Below are 19,743 nucleotides of genomic sequence, written 5' to 3' on the forward strand. Positions count from 1 at the left end.
TTCTGTCTGACTGTAGCGTGCTTCAGTCGGAGTCAAGGACCTTGAAGCGAAGGCCACAGCACGACGAGCTCCGGACGGCTGATCTTGCAGCAGTACCGCTCCCAGGCCAAATGAGCTTGCATCTGCGGACAGTATCGTAGGATAGCGTGGATGGTACTTTGCCATGCAGGTTTCCGAGCTCAGCATAGCCTTCAACCGCTTGAACGCGTCATTTTGGCTTGCTCCCCAGGACCATGCGCTTGACTTGTTGAGAAGTGAACGGATGGGGGCAGTTACGTCCGAAAGGTGCGGCAGGAAGCGTCCAATGTGGTTCACCATCCCCAGTAGACGGCGAACGCCTGCAACGTCCATTGGCGGAGGTAGCTCCCGAATGGCTCGAAGCTTGTCGGGATCCGGCGAGATACCATCTCCATCGACGACGACTCCGAGGAACTTGACCGAGGGAACCCGGAATTCACACTTCTGGTCGTTGAGCTTGACCCCGGCTTGCTCAAGTCGTCGGAGTACCTCAGCAAGGCGTTGATCGTGCTGTTCAAGGTCTCTACCGTAAACAAGGACATCGTCGATCATATTCACGACGCCAGGCAACCCCTCCAGGACCCGTGACATTTGACGTTGAAAATATTCGGGTGCAGACGCCAGACCAAATGGCAGACGACGGTAGCAGTAGCGACCAAACGGCGTGATGAACGTCGTTAATTCTTCGCTTGCGTCGCTGAGCTTGATTTGGTGGAAACTGGAGGTCGCGTCGAGTTTTGAAAACACTTTGGCCTCGCCTAGCTGCCCCAGGATCTGGTCAACCGTCGGCAGGACGTATCGCTCCCGCTCGATGACTTGGTTTAACTTGGTCAGGTCGACGCACAGCCTGTACCCACCCGACGACTTGGGGACGACGACAAGTCCGGAGCACCATGCTGTCGGCTTGTCAACCCTTCTGATGACACCTTGAGCTTCCATGGCATCAAGTTCTCTCTTGACGACGTCGAAGAGCGGCAGCGGTATTCGTCTTGGAACGCTCAACGAGTACGGCTGAGCCCCTGACTTCAGACGAATGGTGTACTTTTCTTGGAGTTCGCCCAGTCCTTTAAAGATATGGGCGTCAGAAGATGGAACACAGCTGACACGAGCGTCGGAAGGCGGGACACGTCCATCCGTTTTTCCGGACTCGGCGGAGGTGGTGTTCACAAACTTGACCACGCCGAGAGCTTCTATCGCAGGTAGCCCTAGAAGCGGTGTAGCTTGAGCCCGCATGACGTAAAGCTGTTGGACGGTGCGCTTGTCCTTCCACGCCAGAGTAGCTTGGAAAGTGCCCAAAACAGGCAGTGGCTGGTTCCCCGGGCCGATAAGCTCTCCTTCTACTGCGTCGAGCTTGCGAGGAACGCCTGGAAGCGACGGCGGAACGACGGTGACGTCGGCTCCCGAGTCCACCTTGAACCTTGTCACGTGGCCGTTGACGCTTACTTCGACGTATCTTGCCCGTTGCGTACGAACAGAGCAGAGTTCGACGGAGCCCAACTTCTCCTTGCGCTTCTTCGCGCGACAAACTTCTGCAAAATGACCTTGCTTTTTACAGAAATTGCAAGTTGCCTTCCGTGCTGGACAATCCTTGCGGTCATGCGCAGAACGCCCACAATTGCCACAAACTGCGTTGTCCAAACGCTGCTGCCGGTTACGTGCGCGCGACGACGGAGTGGATGACGCAGTCTTTTTCTTTGTCGCGTCGACGTTCAAGGCCGCTGCAGCTTGCGCCGAACGAGAAGCGCGCTCCCTCTCAGCATCTTCGTGCTGGCGGGCTTGTAAAAGTGCTTCGTCAGCGGTGAGTCGTGTGGAACGGCACAGCTGGTCCGATAGCTTCTCGTCCAATAAGCCGACTACGAACTTGTCACGCACTAGGCGGTCTTCTATCTCGGGGCTGTTATAGTTGCAGCGTCTGATTAAGGTTCGAAGCTCCGTGAAAAACGCGTCGACTGTTTCCCCAGGCTGCTGAGTCCTGCGGTGAAATCTTCGGCTTTCGTAAATTTCGTTCGCCGGATGAACGAAGTGTTGAGTCAGCCTCTCCTTGACGGCGACAAACGGTTGCGTCTCCGGGGTTGGCACGCCAAGCGAAGCTAGTACGGTACGAGCTTGCGGACCCATGCAATAAAGCAACGTTCTTACTTGCGTTTCGTCGCTTGCAGAACGTAGACCGGTGGCGAAGGCGTAGTTTTCGTAGGTTTGAATCCACGTTGTCCATTCGCCTGGGCTCGTGAAGACGAACGGCGACGGCGGTTGAAGCCCCGTGGCGGCCCCGAGGTGGACGCTCTTTTCTTCGTCCGGCATGGCGGTAGCGCTGACTACGAGCAGGTGTATCCCACTTCTGACACCATGTTCAGAGCTTGTGTGCTCTGGGCGCGACGCGCCAGCCGGGCAGACGAAGCAGACGAGGGTAGACGAAGCAAACCCACCACGTTTATTACCCTAGCATCAAGTGGCGTAAAGTCCCCCGCGTCTCGCGGCGCACGCTCTTATCTAGATCACGATGCGCTCCTGGCGCCATCTCTTGGTCTCCCCTACAGCGTCTAAACTCTAAACACGTAAAGATTGACTGGTTTCAAAGAGGCTGCGAGCCGAGGTATGGAAGAAATTGCGAGCACCCGGAAAAGAAAGCAGCAGTGGCAAAGGTGGCGGCGGCAGTGAGAGTAGGGGGGGAGGGGGGGGGGGGGGGGTACAAATACAATTTCGGGGGGTGTTCTGACATCTCAACACCCCCCCTCGGCTATGCGCCTGCCCAGTCGCTTCGGCCTCTCCATTTTCCTAGTTTGAACTGGAAGGAGTTCTCACCCGAGCAGCAGAAATGAACTTGTCTGCAAGCTGTGGACAACTCGTAGAAACAGACCGTTTAGGAGTTGAGTGGGGAAGGCTCGAAAGACAAGCTCTTGCGTTGTGAAGCCATTTGGCTAAGGTGCCAAACGCATTAACACCCCATTGAAGGGCGCAAGGATGACAAGAGGGATTTTCATCTTGGTCTGCATGTTCCAAGAGGATTCGAGCTGAGTGTCTGGGTTAGGCTAGTTTCCCAGCAAAGATCTGCATCGACATGCGGGCTGAAGCGCCTGTAAAGTATGTCGCACCGCACACGCATCTTTTACTGTTGCTCAGAGGAAGGAAAGCTTAATTTCTCTGACCGATCCTGTAGGGATAGAAATTCCCCAACCTTTCCACACTTCCTCATTCAGGGAATTGTAAGGAAAGAGGTTGGGGAAGGTCGCTCTACCTCTCTTCGTCTTCCAGTGATGTTCTGCCACTCTTCAAGCACAGCGCCACTCAAAACACTTTGCATGACTCATTGCGTTTTTGCAACAAGTCTGCCGGCTCATTTCAAGGTCTCTGTTCCAGATTTGCCGAGTTTCACGAAGAATTGACGTTTGCTCTTCACTCTGGTTTCAGTTCGTGCTGAAATTGCTCTGGCTGCTGTCCATGCAGCTCAAAGACGTGGTCACAAAAATTTGTGTAGCGCATCTCCAAATGCTCACTGAACGACGCCTTCTGGCATAACAACAACTGCGGGCATATCACCGTGCCGCCCTCCCTTTTTATGCTACAAAACTAGTCTCGGAACATTTTGATCACACCTCGTAGATTGTTCCAACCCCCTACAATAATACCCCCACAGTGACATAGGTACCTGCATACCCCCACAGGTCCTGCATAACTGAGGGGGTTGGGGACCCATCAAGCTGCTTTGTCAGCTTTTTTTTCTCCAGCTCCCACCATATGTGATATGGTGAATAAAGTTATTATTATTATTATTACAAACAAATTTACTCAGGGCAAGGACACCGTTTCACATGTTTCCAAGTCGTAAAATAGAATGTATAAAAAAAAACCTTGCATTCGAGTTTATTATTTCCGAGCAGAGACGCCTGGAGTCGGTTATTGCAATGAGAAATGAGGTGCGGCTCATCATTTAGAAAAGAGATTACAAGAATTATGTGCTATAGCAAATCGCCTCGCAAAGACTGACCCTAGACTGTACCTGTATTCCTCAATGCCGCAGTCCCACAAGACAAGCAATGCTCACGTAATTCCTCAAATAGCCGAGTGGAATGCTCTGGCTGGCCAAGTAGGGAATACTACTACTTGTATTTCTCAGTTATCCAGCTGAATAAATGGCATCTGCCCCCCATGCAGAGCAGTGCTTCGAGTGACCCACCTTGCGGAACTTCTCGAGCTGCTTGTAGGTGTCCGGGTCCAGCTGCTGAGAGATGTCCTTCATCCAGAGCAGGGCCCCCCGGTAGTCCGTGCGGGAGCGCTCCATCTTGCGCACCGTGCATAGGGTGTCCGCCACCGCCCGGCACTGGTATGTCTCCACCTCCTGGTACAGCCGCACCAGGGGCAGCCGCAGCGTCAGCCTGCCCCACAGCCAACCGGTCATTCCCAAACAAAAACTACACTTTACCTAGTTCAGTATTCAGTTGAGCCTTTTAAAAAGCATCAAATGCTTTTTAACGCTACCCCCAATCCACAAATTTTGTCCATCCGTCCGTGCATTTTCTGCTAAATTTGGCGGCAAAAGTGGCGTCACGTGACCTATACACATTGGGAAAATTGACGACACATAACCTATACGTCAACTCAGTTTCCCCGCTAAATTTAGTGGTAAAATTCACGTCTTCTGACCCAGACGCCAATCCAGTTTCCCTGCTAAATTCAGCGGGAAAATATACGTCACGTGACACACCAATTCTCTCACCAATTCCTTAGAATGCATTTCATGCATTATAGGACTTCGAAGATAAAGGTCGCTGCCAATAGTTTTAGATTAACTCCACTCCAAAAAAACATTTTGTTTTTAAATTTCAGCGCTTGGTTATGACATGCATGTGACAAAATCAACTTCCTTCCACCCCCCCAAAAGTTTTAGTAAACTATTTAGGTTGCCAGACTCATTCGAGCGATTCCGAAACATCCTTCTATTTTAGATCGATATCCAAATAGAAGCACGTTCTGAAATTGTTCTTAACTCAAAATGAGTCTCACGAAATAAATATTGGGTTCAAATACTTTTTGGGGAAACTTGACTTTGTGCCGTACATCTTTGGGAGCTCAGTGTAAATTTAAAAGGGAAAAAGTACTCCTGTGGGCCGTTGGGGCGGTTCATTGGACAAAACGTTGTAGCATAATGCCCGTTAATGTCAGCAGAGAGAGAGGGAGAGGAAGCGTCCTCCGAGAGGGCACACGGGAAGCTACACGGCACCCCGAATTACGTCACTTGGAGGGGAACCCGGTGTGACCCTGAACACTGGGAGTGAGTTGAGGGCTGCCAGAAATGCCAATATTTATCCTTTTTTTTTACACAACAACTAAGACAAGCAGGCGAAATCGGTTTTCTGTTCTTTACTTCAGAAGTGTCAGAGGGCAACTTCCACACATTTCTGATTAAGTCCGAAAATCGTTGTACCCCCCCTTTAACTAGGTGACATTACCATCGTCGTCGGCTATCCTTTTGTGTACTTTTGGGTGATAAACTAATTTCAAAATGTGTGAGGCTGTAATGTCTATCATTTATGTGTCGCCTGTTTTGCTCGTTTCTTTTTTCATAACACGTTTCCTGCGTACAGCTGTGGACGTCGAAACATGTTTATAATCCTCCCCTGCTAGAGCTGTGAAAAGAAGGTCCTCTGGTGTCTCTACATGTGCGACACATTTATGATACATCTACCTGAATTCGCAGAATTGAAATAAATCTCCATGTGTCTCCCTGTATCCTAAACGCCGACGTACAACCAAGGTTTTCTGCAAGGAAGATAATCCTCTTAGTGCTCCCTTTTCCTAAGCTATGAGGGAAGCCAAGTTGGGGCAAGGTAAAAAGTGGAAAGGATACAGGAAAGGAGGGGGTGGGCCAAAGTGGAAAGTGTATGCCCGCCTTTAAAGGGACACTGACACCCCCCAAAAACTTTTTTAAATTTTTTTCCACGTGATTTAATATGGTGCAAGCAGACTTCCCAATCAATATTTTGCCACAGCATCACATATATCTTTAATATAGTAAGAAAACGCAACTGCTCGAAATCGAAACCGAAACTGAACTTGGGGGGGGGGGGGAGAAGAAATACAGAGGGGGAGAAAGTTACTGGAAGTCACGTGGCTGTGCAACTTGTTTTTTTTTTTTTTTTTTTCCAATCAACGTATTTACAGCTTTTTAGAAGCCACAAAATATGGGCATAATATTCTTTGTCCATTTTTAGTATTGAAAGTGTGCCCTTGATGACCCACGACTTTGATTATTTTTGGTGGTTGTGTCTAAACCATAAAATAACGGCACGTGACCAGAGAGAAGAGAGTGAAGGAGACTCCAATGGCCAGTTCTCGATCGGCGGTTTTCGGGCGGAAAGAAAACTAATTTCGAGCTGCAAATTGTGTTCTGGGTAGTTGGGCTCTCATACGTCATGTACAGATAAAAACCTTGGTGAGCATAAATACCCTGTCAGTGTCCCTATAAAGAGCTGACCCTGGGTGGCTGGAGTGCAAGGTGTGTATCCCGCAGATGCCAGAGGTGTACCAAGCAAGTGCAGCTTACCTCTGCTGGGCCGAGTGGCTCATAGTCCGTCCCGTGGCCCCCATCATCTTGCCCGCCCGGGTCTTGTCCTGCTTCCCGCACTCCTTGAGGAAGCGGCCCAGCGCATTCTCCTCCTGGCTCAGGGCTGCAAGGCCAGCAAGTCAGGCACCGCCGAGGGGGGAATTTTACCCGTCTCTATTTTCGGTCCCTTTCAAATACTTGCTCATTTTTCCGTCAAGCAACTACTTTGCGAGAACATTAAAGCTCGTCGACCTTTGCTTGTGGGAACGAGAGAGAACTGACTGCTCGACAGAAAATTACCTTCAACATGCGGTTAGGTACTGCGAAGTATACAAAATCCGATGTTGCAAGTGCTTATCAGATTGAACCACTGTTGCCGTAAAATCTCGACCCGTGGTGAAGAGAGAAGCAAAATGTTATCAGAAATTAACGAAAACCACGGGGACACCTCCTTTACACTCGCATGGCACAAGAACTGACACTACAGGTCGCAGACAAGGCACATTCGTGCTCATAGGTGTACTAAACACGTGGGAATGCACTATGAATTCGTGTCACAGAAACCGATACTACAGATTGCAATCAATGCGCAAACCCAGGTTCTGTTGTGCAAGAAACGTGCAAAAACTTGGTGATAGCTCACATGTCAAGAAGAGCCGGCAATTTTTATCTCATTCACAGGAAACTGGCATTTCAGGGCATTTTTTTTCATGGAAGTATGCTAGAGCAGAGTGACGGGCAGCATAGGGATCATTCAAATGAGCCCCACTGTGTCGGGCAATAGCTTGTGTCACCTAACCGACAGTGGCGGGTGCAGTGAAGTTGCATGCCAAGCAGGGGCAGCATAATTACTACCCTGCTTAATCGGCACACTTTCTCGCTGCAAATCTTCATTCCTTGCAACAGGAAGGGGCGGATTTAGAGGGGGGGTCTGATGTCCGGACCCCCCTCTTGATTTCTGCATCTGTAAAATTTAGGGCATGAAACGAGGGAGAGGGGGAGGGGTTTCCTGAACATATTGTACGCTGACCAACACCTGACCCCCCCTCAGGAAATTCCTCCATCCGCCCCTGGCAACAGGATACCTGTTCATGGAAGCCTCAAGCTTTCTACGGACATCAATGTGTGCTGGAGCTATTAAGACCAACCACAGACACGCCACAAATCATTCACAAGGTTGCTTTTTCATCCGAATTGCACCCAATGGGAGCCACCTTCTATTGCAACGTCCAAACGCTGTCAACCAATCGCCGGCTACAAAAGAAGCACCGACAGATTGGACCCTCAATAGGCAGTGTGGCAGCCCAACTGCTACCATGCTTAATCGGCACATTTTTGCGCTGTAGGATGTTCCTTCTTACAACTTTCCCTGCTATCGCAGTGACAGCAGTTTTATCGTGCTGCTTCCCTGCCCACAAAGAGCTCATTTTTGTTTGAATGTTTGCATGTGTTAAATTTCTGTTGAGCGGGAATATTGAATCAAATTCCGGCCTGACAGATCAGGCGCTTGCGTTGCATCTGTTAAATGGCAAAAAGAAAATTAAAGCTATGGAAACATCCCTTGAAAGTGATAAACAAACTCAGTCCCCCCACCACTTGGATACTCTCGATACAACCTTAAACTTTGTTCAATACAAAAGTGGTTATGTTAGAGGAGCAAGTAACTTTCCCACTTGTCAAAGTTTCCAACCTTGAGAACAGAGACAGCTGGAATAATCTTACCATTCAAGACATGAAAGAACTACCAGTGGAAACTCCAGACAAGCTAACCACCCAAGTCATGAATGAAATCTAAAACCAGTGTTGGGAAGTACTTTAAGTACATTGTACTTGAAGTACTACTTCAAGGAGGTTTAGAATACTTGCACTTTACTTGAAGTAAATTCTCAGAGTATGTACACTCGGCATCAAACCTGTCTAGAGCGCAGGAGCGATGCACTCCGGACTGCGCGTGCGACATATGTTGGCGGACGCTGGGCCCGAGATAGCACGCCTCTGAACATGCGCCCCCATTGTGCAGCGTTGGGCAGGTGCCGACGCTTGTGCTGACCTTCTGCAGACTCGCTGGCTGCCAGAGGAGCACTCGGCGCCTCCACGCTGCGAAATCAAGGTGCTCGGTACGGCAGCCCACTCGCCACCGGCTCCGCTTTTCAATCATTCTTCTGAGAGGAATTGAGCCGCTGCATTCGCACACTTGCTTTCGTACTTGCGCAAAACCGCTCATGGTGCGTGCGGGAAGCTACGCATTTTCTTGTTTGCGTGTATTGACGGTTTGGTTTTCATGCAGATATTTTAATTCAGTTGGTTTTGATTTAGAGTAAGAATTACAAAAAAATGTTATGAACGAAAAGGAAAAAAAAAAAAAAAAGTCTCAAGAGGAAATAATTTTAAGTGTTCATGCTGAAGCATGTGATCTGGCACGTAGACTCAGTAGTGGATGGGACCACCTTGAGCCGCTTTCAGGCTTGCGATCCTCGACGGAAGCAAGCACGGAAGTTTGATGGCTAAATTCCTCTCGGAAGAAGGCGCGATAATCCGAAGTTGGCGGCGCGTGGGCCGCCCACCAAGCTCCTTCCTCTTGCAGCCTGGAAATGCCGAGCGGTCCTCTGTCGGTCGGAAGAGTCTAGAGTCCACTTAGTTATTGGGAAGGACAAAGATACCAGAGAAACATACGATACATGCCATACTATACAGAAAAACATAAGAAACTGTGAACCTGAGCTTTATCTTCGGGGTGGAGGGAATATTCTAGCTATAAAGAAACAATAAATTGTTCAGTGTGGTATCTTCTTGGAGTCGTGTACGGCCTCCACACATGCCCATTTTTATTCTACAAGGTCTGAAGGGTTATCTCGATCAACAAAACCAGAGTTATTTTAGGCAGAGATTTAAACTTACCTAACATATACATATTGGCTTCATTATTTTCAGGGTACTGTTGACTTTGAAGATAACATAGAATCGCTGGACATAGCTCTTACTTTTAATTTATTGCAGGAAGTAAAAACCTTTGCACGAGTGCATAAAAATGCCAATTTAAGATCTTTCTTCTTTTTTTGGGGGGGGGAGGGGAAATTTTGTAGAAAAGTTTTGTTTTTGTGAAGTGGTTGAAGGCACTTCTGACCACAATGCAGTGCTCCTCTCCCTCTCGAACGAAACTATCATAAGTGATTTAAAAATAACCACAGTAGTGGACTTTGTTCACGCCGATGATACTTCAATTTTAGTTGCCCTTGATCTACAGTTTGGTCAATTTCTCATACCTACTTTCATCCGTGTCCTACTTTGATGTGAACAAAACATAGCTTAGATTTAAAGACATTTCGAATTACTGCATTAAAATATATGTAACAATTCCAACTCTAAGTTCAAACTATAAGACTGAAACAATTCAATTAAAACTACAAGAACTATAAGTCTTAGGCAGGCATGCCAGAGTCTGAACCAACCTCGCCTCCACCTTCCTTCCCCTCCCTCCCTCGCTCCTTCCCTCCCTCCCCCCCAGACCCCCCCTAGAGTCAATCATTGGGCTACGCTTCAGAGTAGCGACACTCAAGCCATGTCGTTGCTTCAAATCATGGTTGCTGGTTAACTCAATCAGAAATTGCAGGCATTCTCCAGAAACGTGAGAATGCGAGAAAACTTCTCAACTCAGCATCTCGTGCAATGGCACTTCTGAGCGGCCGGCTGTGCCGCTCTGCGGGAGAGCACCCACCGAGGATGCGGTCTTGGTAGCCCTCGAGCACCCTCAGCAGGTTGCTGCACGAATCCTGGATGGCTCCGAACAGCTCCAGCTTGGCGTCCAGCTCCGCATCGCTGGCAATGATGCAGTCGTCCTCCTTGCGGCCAATCTTGCGGAAGAAGGCCTGCTTGGTGGTCCAGTACTGCTGCTGCATGCGGGACACCGTCGACGACTGGCCATAGTATGCAGTGGGCCTGGTGCTGTGCCGAGAGAGCGGATGTCACAACGGTCACCCTCCAAAAGTTTCCCGGGCACCAGGGTGCTCCAAAACCTACTCGCGTCAAGCGCCACTTTGTCACGTCAAATGACCTCCGGGAGCAACTTGCACTTGGTCGGGTAAGATTTGTAACACAGCTAACGACACTTGTTTCACAAGCTTGTCAATGACCCGCCCCAAGAATTTGAAAAACACTGATCCCCAATGTTTTTTCGGCCCTCAGTACCTGCTAGCACTTCCAATAAATAACCCAGCAAGTTGGTGTAACTTGTCTCTAGGTAGGGCACTGAAGCTTTCGTTAATGAATGATATTTAAAATAAACAAAGCTTTATAAATTACCACCAAGGAAAAAATTACCGGGTACTTCCACAAGCAGCACCGTTCACAATAGACCCTTTTCAAAAGTACATCAAGCAATATCGGCTGTCGCCACTACTTGGACACAAAGCGTGTAATTGGGTCCTCACCGAACGCCAACGCTGTGCCCATTTTCAATACAAAGCCGAGCCGAATTCACACCTAATGCTGATGCAGCCCTCGTGTCCAATACGTGCTTAGAGTTGATGAGCATGCTATGACGGACAGGCACAGACTTTAGAAAAGGGCCTATTGTAGCAAAGAGGCAAGGACGTAATTCCTATAAATAGAGATGCATGAACATTATGCAATGGGCAATTTTTCCTTTGCACCACTAATGAAAGCACAGCAATAAACAGGGTGTCTTTTTACAGAAAGGTATTTTCTAAAAAGAAGGGAACTTGTGTTAGTGTTTTCTTAGACCTGGAGCTAAGTTGGCGGCCATGAGAGCCACTAGAAAAAAGGTGAAAGCGTTTAAGTAGCTAGCTAATTAACTAAAATTTTTTTCAGTTTTTGGGGCATCAATTAACAGAGAATTGACACTGACCTCCTCATAATCTGACCGTAGTGCAAAATGTGATAAAAATTAGTAGCGGACACTACAGGATGAGAAATGTCATCCTTGTACAAAGCTCCAAACCAAAACTAACACACTGAAGAGCGCCTGTAATGTTGATCCCTCCGCTCTGCACTTACGTCGCACTGCTAAGGTTATCTGCGGCGTGGATATGTGGGTTATGGAGCCGGAGCTGAGCAGAGAGATTGACGTCACCGGCATGCTTCAGTGGGTCTGTTTCAATTTGGGGCCATGTACAAGGATAACATTTCTCATCCCATAGTGCCCGCTATGAAGTTCCTAGAGTGCAGCTCTTAGGCACCCGTTTCTGGCTTGAGCGGCGTTGGCGTCAACGTAAACGCGCGCGTTGCATTATGAAAATAATGCACGTGGGCGTAACTGCACGTTGTATTATGGGAAAATTTCCCTGCTAAATTTAGCAGGAAAATTTTCCCGCTAAATTTCACGGAAAAATTCCCCCGCTAAATTTAGCAGGAAATTTTTCGCTAAACTTAGCGGGAAAATTTTTGCTAAATTTAGCGGAAAATTTTCAGCTAAATGGCAGGGGAGCAGGAGAGGAGGACGGGAGGGGGAGAAGGGGCATACCCTCCCCTCCTCTCAAGAGCTGCACTCCAATTTAGCATTAGAGAATTGTAAACGTTTTTCATTTTTTATCACAATTACATGCCACAGTTAGACTGTAAGGTGGTCAAGCGTCAATTCTACAACTACCTGAAGCATTAAAAACTGAAAATAAAAGTAGTCAAAACGTTTTAGTTAATTAGCTAACGAATTTACCAATTCCACCTTTTTTCTAATGTCCTCCAACTTAGATCCAGGGCTAAAAAAAACCTGCTACATTTTTTGTAAAATTCTAGTCCCTCAAAAAAAAAAAAAAAAAAAAAAAAAAGACTTGGTAAAGACGGCATCTAGTAGCAAAGTCTGGTGTAAAGTCGAGTTAAAAAAATAAATCAGAGCAAGGATCAGTGAGAAAGTTTCAGCATTAGAAAGGCTCAGAAAGAGAAGCTTCTCCTTTGAGTGCAGCATGCGTTCCAGGATGTCGAAGGTCAACCCAGCCCCTGCGAGCATTCAAGCTACCCTTTTCTCGTCTGGGGTCAAAAGCTTTTCACCTTGCAAAACAAAAAGCTGCATGCAATTACTAATGCATGATATAACTCCCCAGCCAGACAAAAACTTGCAATTTCGAATTTTTACTGTAAATTATGTGATTATAGATGTGCACGCTTGTATTAAAAAAAAACAGCAATGACTCCCTTATTTTTGGGCATTGTTACACCACTTGAGTCTCATGCACACCCTATGAAATTAGAGTTACTCTTTGGCGTTACCCAAATGAAAAACAAACTAGGGTTCGACTATATTAAAATATATTCTACACAAATTTTGGCTCAACCTTTCTGTGATCGTCTGAATGCTATGTGTTTCTCTACCATCAATCTATTTTGTAATATAGCTGTGTGCATGCCAACTGTTCCACTCCTCCAAAACTGTATAGAAATGTTATCTTTTTCTGCAGCCAATTCCACTGCTGGCAAGCAAGGTGATGAGGCCTATCAAGCAGTGGGTAAGATTGAAACTGAATCAAATTTTCACCATATGCAAACAGGAGGTAACCCAGGTGCTAGAGCTTTTAGATAAAAGCACTGCGCAACAGCCCCTCATCGGACCCATAATACACGGGGCCAGTTCCTCCAGCGCAAACGCTGCAACAAGCTGTGCCCACCGGATGCTATCTGAGACTGCATATGCAAGAGCATATCAAGTTTCCAGACTAGCTCTTGAAAAAAAAAAGTTGGTTGCTGTTTCCCCTGAAGCACGAAACAAGACGGCCCAAAACAACAAATGCAATGAAAGGGAAGGCTGAAATGGCTGAACTCCTACAGTTATATATTTGTAGAATATAGACACTGTTACGCACTCTTATTTCTCGAGAACGGCCCAAAAATGAAACGGCTACTGGAAACTTCTGCAACTCATCAGATTTTGTTAATCACCCACACTTGTAATTGTAATCTTTTTTTTTCTGTCATTTTTTTTTATTTTTTTATTAGTCTTTAAGAGATTGAAAGCCGTCTTGTGTACTTTGAATAGTATTTCTGCTTCCTCTTGACCAATACTCAAGATTTTTTTTGTCTGTTTTGTTTAAAAATATTTATATTTAACACCTACACCTTTCAATTGTATGAGCCCTTTGTTCTGCAGTGTAAAGGCACTGTCGGCTGTTAGACCATTCCGTTGGATTCCAAGTTGTTTTTCTATCCGTACCATGTCTCCCAACTGGGGAATGAAGAATTTGTAAATAAATAAGTCTAAAAGAAAAAAAAACAAGTGGCCCATAATCTGAAAGCCTGTGGTTACACGTCTCACAACTTCTTTTGCATACCCGATCGTTCCTTGTTCTGAATGACACAGAACAAAAGCATTTTCAATGCACCTGCATCTGAATCTACAGCCAGGAGAAACCTCAGTGAAGCATAAAACCATTTGCATCTAAGTAAAGCAATGTTCCATTTTTGCTTTGGCTGTTGTTTGCAACACTTGCACTGTGACGGATGCCATAATTCCAAGCAAAAAGATATTTGCAGTGCCTGTTGGTGTAAACATTGAACAAGAAAGGCAGTTCAACACACATAACACGGCAACACACAAGACGCACCAGATGCGTCCTGAAGAGAGCTTCCTCCCAGTAAGGGCGCACGACCTCGCCAGATGGTGCTACAGTATTCAACATGGTGCTCCCCACGGAACAAACCGTCTATAGTAGGGGTCAGCAACCTATGGCCTGTGGGCCGGGTCCAGCCCGAGAGGCAATAGTATCGTAGTGTTGACGATTGGGCTAGTTGGCCATTCATATTAGCGGAAAACAAACAGTGCAATAGTATATATACAGCCCCCAGCATGCCACCGGAAATGACCCTCCTCCCCCTCCAGCCCCCACATACACTCCAGGACAACAGGTACGTTTGGCTTTAAACCATGTATAATCGGATGTAGAGTTAGTTTATCAGCTGATCCCCAAACAGACAAGCTGAAGAAGGCATTTGCGGTAAACAACCTTGTCAAGTTTTCCCGCAGGCCTCCCTAAAGTTTTTAAATCCACGAAATCTCGCAGCGGCCTTGATGCTACAGCACGCATATAACTGCAAACATACTTTTTCAGAATAAAAACTGTGAAGTCAAAGGTGGGTCTTGCGAATGTCAGTTCAGCACCTTCAAAATGCTTTCTGACTCTCAACCTTGGCAAGCAATATTGAACACCCAAAATCTTACTGAAAGGAGGCTCCTGTAATCTTATGTTACGTATGCCTCAATCAAGAGAACATATTTGCATATCCCTTTAACCCCTTGCCAACCCATCTTATTTCTTCAATTTTTGGTTAGAGTCCCTATTTTTCGCTTCAAGGAATGCACAGAAAAGTTTTATTTTAAGCACAATATTTCCATTAAAAAAGGACAAAAACATTTTCTCAACTTCCAGGCGTCATATCTTGCTCCAAATCAGGACTAATGGTCAGAGTCTCACTGACGTGCAGACGCCGAAGTTGATGGAATGCTTGCATGATTCACATTGTTATCATTACTTCTGTCATTGCCCATCAAACTATCGTCAGGTTCCTAAAAATTGGAAAGGCCGTTGGATTCGTCGTCACATAAGCCTGAGCGTTAATCCCTTTCAAAAAGAAGGTTTTGTCTCTTTGTCGGCTGGAGCGGACCTCCGTACCAAAACCATGTTGTTTTAGCATGAACGCTCACAAGCGACTGCTTTTTTCTTCCTTGGCTAAATGAAGCGTTCTCCCTCTGTCAAGCAGCAAAACAAACTACCCAAGGTAGGCTGGAGCAACAGGGGTGGTTTTGCCATCTGTCAGAGAGCGCGGTAAACAAGGGCTGAAATTGAAACGCGAGTCACACTCCTGGTCGGGCTTTATGGTCCCTAAGGGGTGGCATGAGTAACACTCGTTATTAGTAGGCAAGGGGTTAAATAGGCAAAAGCGTTTTTATCTTATATTTTTATAGGCTGATAATCCCCCTTCACTCTGCCTCCCCTCTCCATTTCTCTGTCCGGCCCGCTCAGTCTCTGCTTTGCAGCGATTTGGTCCACTGCAGCAAAAGGTTGCAGACTCCTGGTCTATAGAGTGTTTCCACCAACGTAACTTCATCCACAGATTTTTTGTCATGAGGTGTTGAGCATTTAAAGGATTCACACGACGCCCTGAAATACATTGTGTACAGAAGCTTTGAAGTTTCACCATGCTAAAATAATTTATAATCCATTTCACTTCAAGTGTGAGCATAGCAGAAACTACAAGAGCGAGCTCCAGGCTTTCAGCGTCCCTGCCAAGCACACATGCTCTTGCAGTGCATTGTTCAGGGTCACATGCTCGCACTTGAAGCATTGGCTGCCTCTGGAGTTAAGTGTAGTTCCTTTATCCCCATTGCAACTGGATGATTTTCGTCGAGAGGTTGACATGTAACCATTCAAATGAATAAATACATTTGAGCGACTAACATGCCAGATATGGAAGAACACCAGTCGATTTCCGAGGGTGCCTCGTGACACATTCATTATGTTCCCCCTGGGCCATGGAACCTCAGTCCAGCTTCATCTATCCCAACAAGTTGTCATCGAGCGATTGGGGAACAAGCAATTTGGTTTCACCATTCCAAGAGGACTAAACACGTTCATCCAGAGCTCCTCTGATGGAACTCCTTACCTCTTCAACTTCTTCCCGACACTAAATTAATTCAAGGCGTTGAACATCTTGCTGCCTACCGTAGAAGTCTTTTGTATGTTCATACTTCCACTTGGATGAAAAGTTGTGCAAGTACACACACTGCATCTGTTTTGATCACATTGCTTTCATGTGCTGATTAATGATCAATTTTGTTCCATGTGTATTGTTTGAATAATTCTATATTTGATATGTGTACCTTCCTTTTCTGTCTTTAGCTACAACTATATAGCCATGTATTTTTCACTAAACATTTTTTTGTGCCCTTTTAAATGGTCTTAATATTTTCAACGTAAATTGAATAAAAAAAACAAAAAAAAACATGGCTGTTGAGCAAATAAATTGGCGCTGGAAAGGTCTAATGGCCACATTTCAGAGCCTGCCTTTTCAGACCCTTCATTAATCTTGGTGAGCTTCAAGGAGGCACCAACGGCAGTTCTGAAAAAGGGGCTTGTGCCTCCTCAAAGCTCATTTTGAGCAGGCACGAAAATCCTGGGTCCAAGCTCAATTTCCTTCCTAGCCCACCTGTGCTGTGGAATTAGCCCTCATGTGGCTTTTATTTTTTACCTTAAGGCCCGTTCACATACTTTGCAACCGAGTGGGACCGGCTGAGGCAAGACAGGTTTTTAAGCCTCTGGCGATGGCTCAGGACCTGCTCCTCAGTAGCGCACCCGGTCCTACGCCGTTGCAAAAGGCTGGTCTTGTCTCTCTCGGTCTTACTCGGTTGCAAGTGTGTGAATGGTGCTTAACATTCAACCAGTTTACAGAAGGTGTGGTACACAAACATGATTTCAACCTTAAATACAAAAGTTTGATAAGGGTGACCCTTGCATATACAACGTATCTGTCACTTCAAATGCACTCATACACGTCAGTTTATAAGAAAAAAAAAAAGAAGCAAACTAATTAATATTGAACATAATACATAACAATGCCAGATCGAAAGCACATAATACAAATCACACACAATTTACAGAACGTGGTTAACCAAAAGAAATAATCCACAACATTGCCGGAAAAATTATTGCCAATTCTAAAGCAGTCAGAGGGGGGGAAAAAAAAGGATCTAAAACAGTCGAGTAAAGAAGAATATGTGACAACGTTCGTAGAATAGATGATACATTAAATGGTAACGAGAAAAGGGGATGAAACAGTCGTTCCTCACAATTTGGTAAAAGAGTTCTACTCGGTCCGCTACATCCGTGGAAGGGAGAACGAAAAGCTACGACCGTACTGATTACAAATGGACCGTAGAGCCAGTTTCCGGACAGCGTCAAGTTTGTTGACGTCGCGAGCCAGCTGAGAGTGCCAAACAATAGAGCAATATTCTATAATTAGCCGAACCAATGCAGGCTAGGAACTTTACTAGAAGCAGGCCTCAACATCGCTCGTTGAGGCCTGCTTCGGTTTCCAGGCCCAGTCTACTTGAACCGGTGCCCGGCAGTTTGGGTGGAGTGCTTGCAACGATCAGCAGGAGAATGCAGCAAGTGACGGACGCAAAGTTGGGCAGCCGGGGGCAGCGCAGGAAGAGGACGGTTACTTACAAATCATTCATTATCGCTCGGGGAAAGAGTCATGCCCAGACCTCCAATCCGTCGCTAGTCCGCTGGCGTTAGATCTGAAGTGAGCGGACAATGGGCAAGCGGTTAGTAAGCGCGAGCAAGTGAGCAAATCAACAAAGCACCATCACGCTGCCGCTTTGGGCGCAGCTCGCAAACGCGCGTCGTTCATGCAGCAGGCGAATTCCATATTGCAATTACTCCGAGCACAGACCCTGCTCGCTGGGCAACAGGATGCAGTAGAGCGGTTAGACAACTAACGTCGGGCCTAAGCACACCGAAAAAACCGCACACTTGCCAAGACGAAGAGACGAGAAATTATTTGCTTGACGGCAAAAGAAAACGGCAATTTCATTACCCATAACGGAAGCAACGCCATATTCTGTACCGCAACATCCGGTATCTAGACCAGGAAAGTCGCTACTCGCCCTCTGGCGTCTCAAAGAAGAAAAAGCTGGACACGTAGAGAGCTTAGATTTTTAAAAGAGGGAGCAACTCGACCCATAAAGAGCATTTGAAATTTATTGACGAACGCCCCCAGGAGAAATTAATTACAATTGCCAGGTGTTGCATTATTGTGTTGTAAGGAGGCCTCAATGAGAGCCTCAACGCAAGAAGGAAAGCAAGTGGAGACGCTTGCAGACGATCAGCGCTTACGGACCACGTGACCCCAATCGAGCAGAACACGCTGTCCTGCGCGTCAATCAAAAATTGCCAGCGGCGGCGCGCCTGCGTTTTTACCGAGCCCGCCCAGCCCGCCTGTTGGCTGGCGGGCTCGACGACGCTAGAGAGCTGAGTGACACTCAGCTCAATGGTGCCTTCGAGCAGCTGGGGGGCTATGTTGCGCTTTTTGCACTCCCAGGAGACTAGGGAGAGGGAAGTGACGTCAACGACACAGCAAACGCAGATTGGGTGTTGATTTCGTTTTCTTCTGTCAACATCCAATCTGCGTTTGCTCTAGTCGTTGACGTCACTTCCCTCTTCCTAGTCTCCTGGGAGTCCAAAAAGCGCAACATAGCACCCCAGGCGTCGGGCAGTCAGGTGACAGGAGATAAGTCGCAGGACAAAGGCGCGCAGGTACCAGGGGTATCTAGGGTACTAGTAGTGGGGAGCTCTAACGTAGTACAACACGCGCCGTTTCGCACGGGAGACAAGAGATGGCGCAAGCGGTCGCGACGCCAACTGCCGCCAACGAACGAGCATACGACGCCGAGAGCCGCCGTCTTTAGCAGACAAGGAACTGCAGTTCCTTGAAAAAACAGTCAGGGCGCAGGCGAGCTGGTGTAAGTTAACCATTTTACTTACAAGCCGTCGTGTTCCTTCCACCCAGTTTCAGGTGGTATAAAAAAATGAACGCGCGCCGCTTTTGAGTCGAAAAGATTGTCTGCTAAAAACGCCGGCTCTCGTTCGTTGGCGGCGTTCGTTGCGCCATCTCTTGTCTCCCGTGCGAAACGGCGCCGTGTTGTTTGAAGACCGGTAGCGTCGCTGCCTTTCCATAGGAGCTAAGCCTTTTTCTTTCTTTACTTTTTCTTCAGGTAAGGTCGCTCTTTGCAAATTTAAAAAAAAAAAAAAAAAAAAAAAAAAACCACCATCTGTGGGCAACGCTGCACAAAGCCGTAGCGCGATAGTAGCGATAGGTTAAGAAACTGAATTTTGCGGTCGATTTAAAGAGCCTGGCGTCTTCTTGAATCACCCTGTAGCCCTGTAGTTACAGAAATGCCCATTCAGACTCGAGACCCTGCAAGGCAGAAAATCCTCCTCACCTTGGGGGAGGAGGAAACAGGCCACGGCGGACAGAGTAGAAGTGTAGAAGAGTCGAGAGGAGGAAGCGGGGGAAAAGTGGAAAGCGCAAACTAATCGTCGGTCCTAAAATAAAAAAAAATAAAAAGCACCTTTGCATTTAATTGCATTCTAATAATAAATCACGTTGTTTTTAGTTTTATAGATAGATGGCGCAAGCTACCGCCCGCTACAAAAGTAACAATCGGTAATAGTTATTTA

The 19,743-nt window shown here is 46.9% G+C and overlaps 1 protein-coding gene across 11 annotated transcripts in view; it reads right to left on the bottom strand.

Annotated features, from left to right (window-relative positions):
• LOC8038525 (islet cell autoantigen 1) overlaps nucleotides 1-18,198 on the bottom strand; it is a 77,670-nt gene extending 59,472 nt beyond the window's left edge. For 2 of the 11 annotated variants that reach the window (XM_040504712.2, XM_040504709.2), the window contains exons 1-5: nucleotides 18,041-18,119; nucleotides 17,728-17,801; nucleotides 10,275-10,501; nucleotides 6,560-6,683; nucleotides 4,193-4,391 (exon numbers count right to left, since the gene is read on the bottom strand). In XM_040504712.2, coding sequence (XP_040360646.1) covers nucleotides 4,193-4,391; nucleotides 6,560-6,683; nucleotides 10,275-10,501; nucleotides 17,728-17,738 — 561 coding nt within the window. In that variant the 5' untranslated portion in view covers nucleotides 17,739-17,801; nucleotides 18,041-18,119. Of the gene's footprint in view, nucleotides 1-4,192; nucleotides 4,392-6,559; nucleotides 6,684-10,274; nucleotides 10,502-17,727; nucleotides 17,802-17,943 lie in introns of all 11 variants that reach the window. The other 9 variants (XM_029978934.4, XM_040504710.2, XM_029978933.4 and 6 more) reach the window with 9 other exon arrangements.
• Between the last annotated feature and the right edge of the window lie 1,545 nt (nucleotides 18,199-19,743).

This window comes from Ixodes scapularis, unplaced genomic scaffold (assembly GCF_016920785.2).
Source record: "Ixodes scapularis isolate PalLabHiFi unplaced genomic scaffold, ASM1692078v2 PGA_scaffold9__187_contigs__length_104089568, whole genome shotgun sequence".
Classification (NCBI taxonomy): Eukaryota; Metazoa; Arthropoda; class Arachnida; order Ixodida; family Ixodidae; genus Ixodes; species Ixodes scapularis.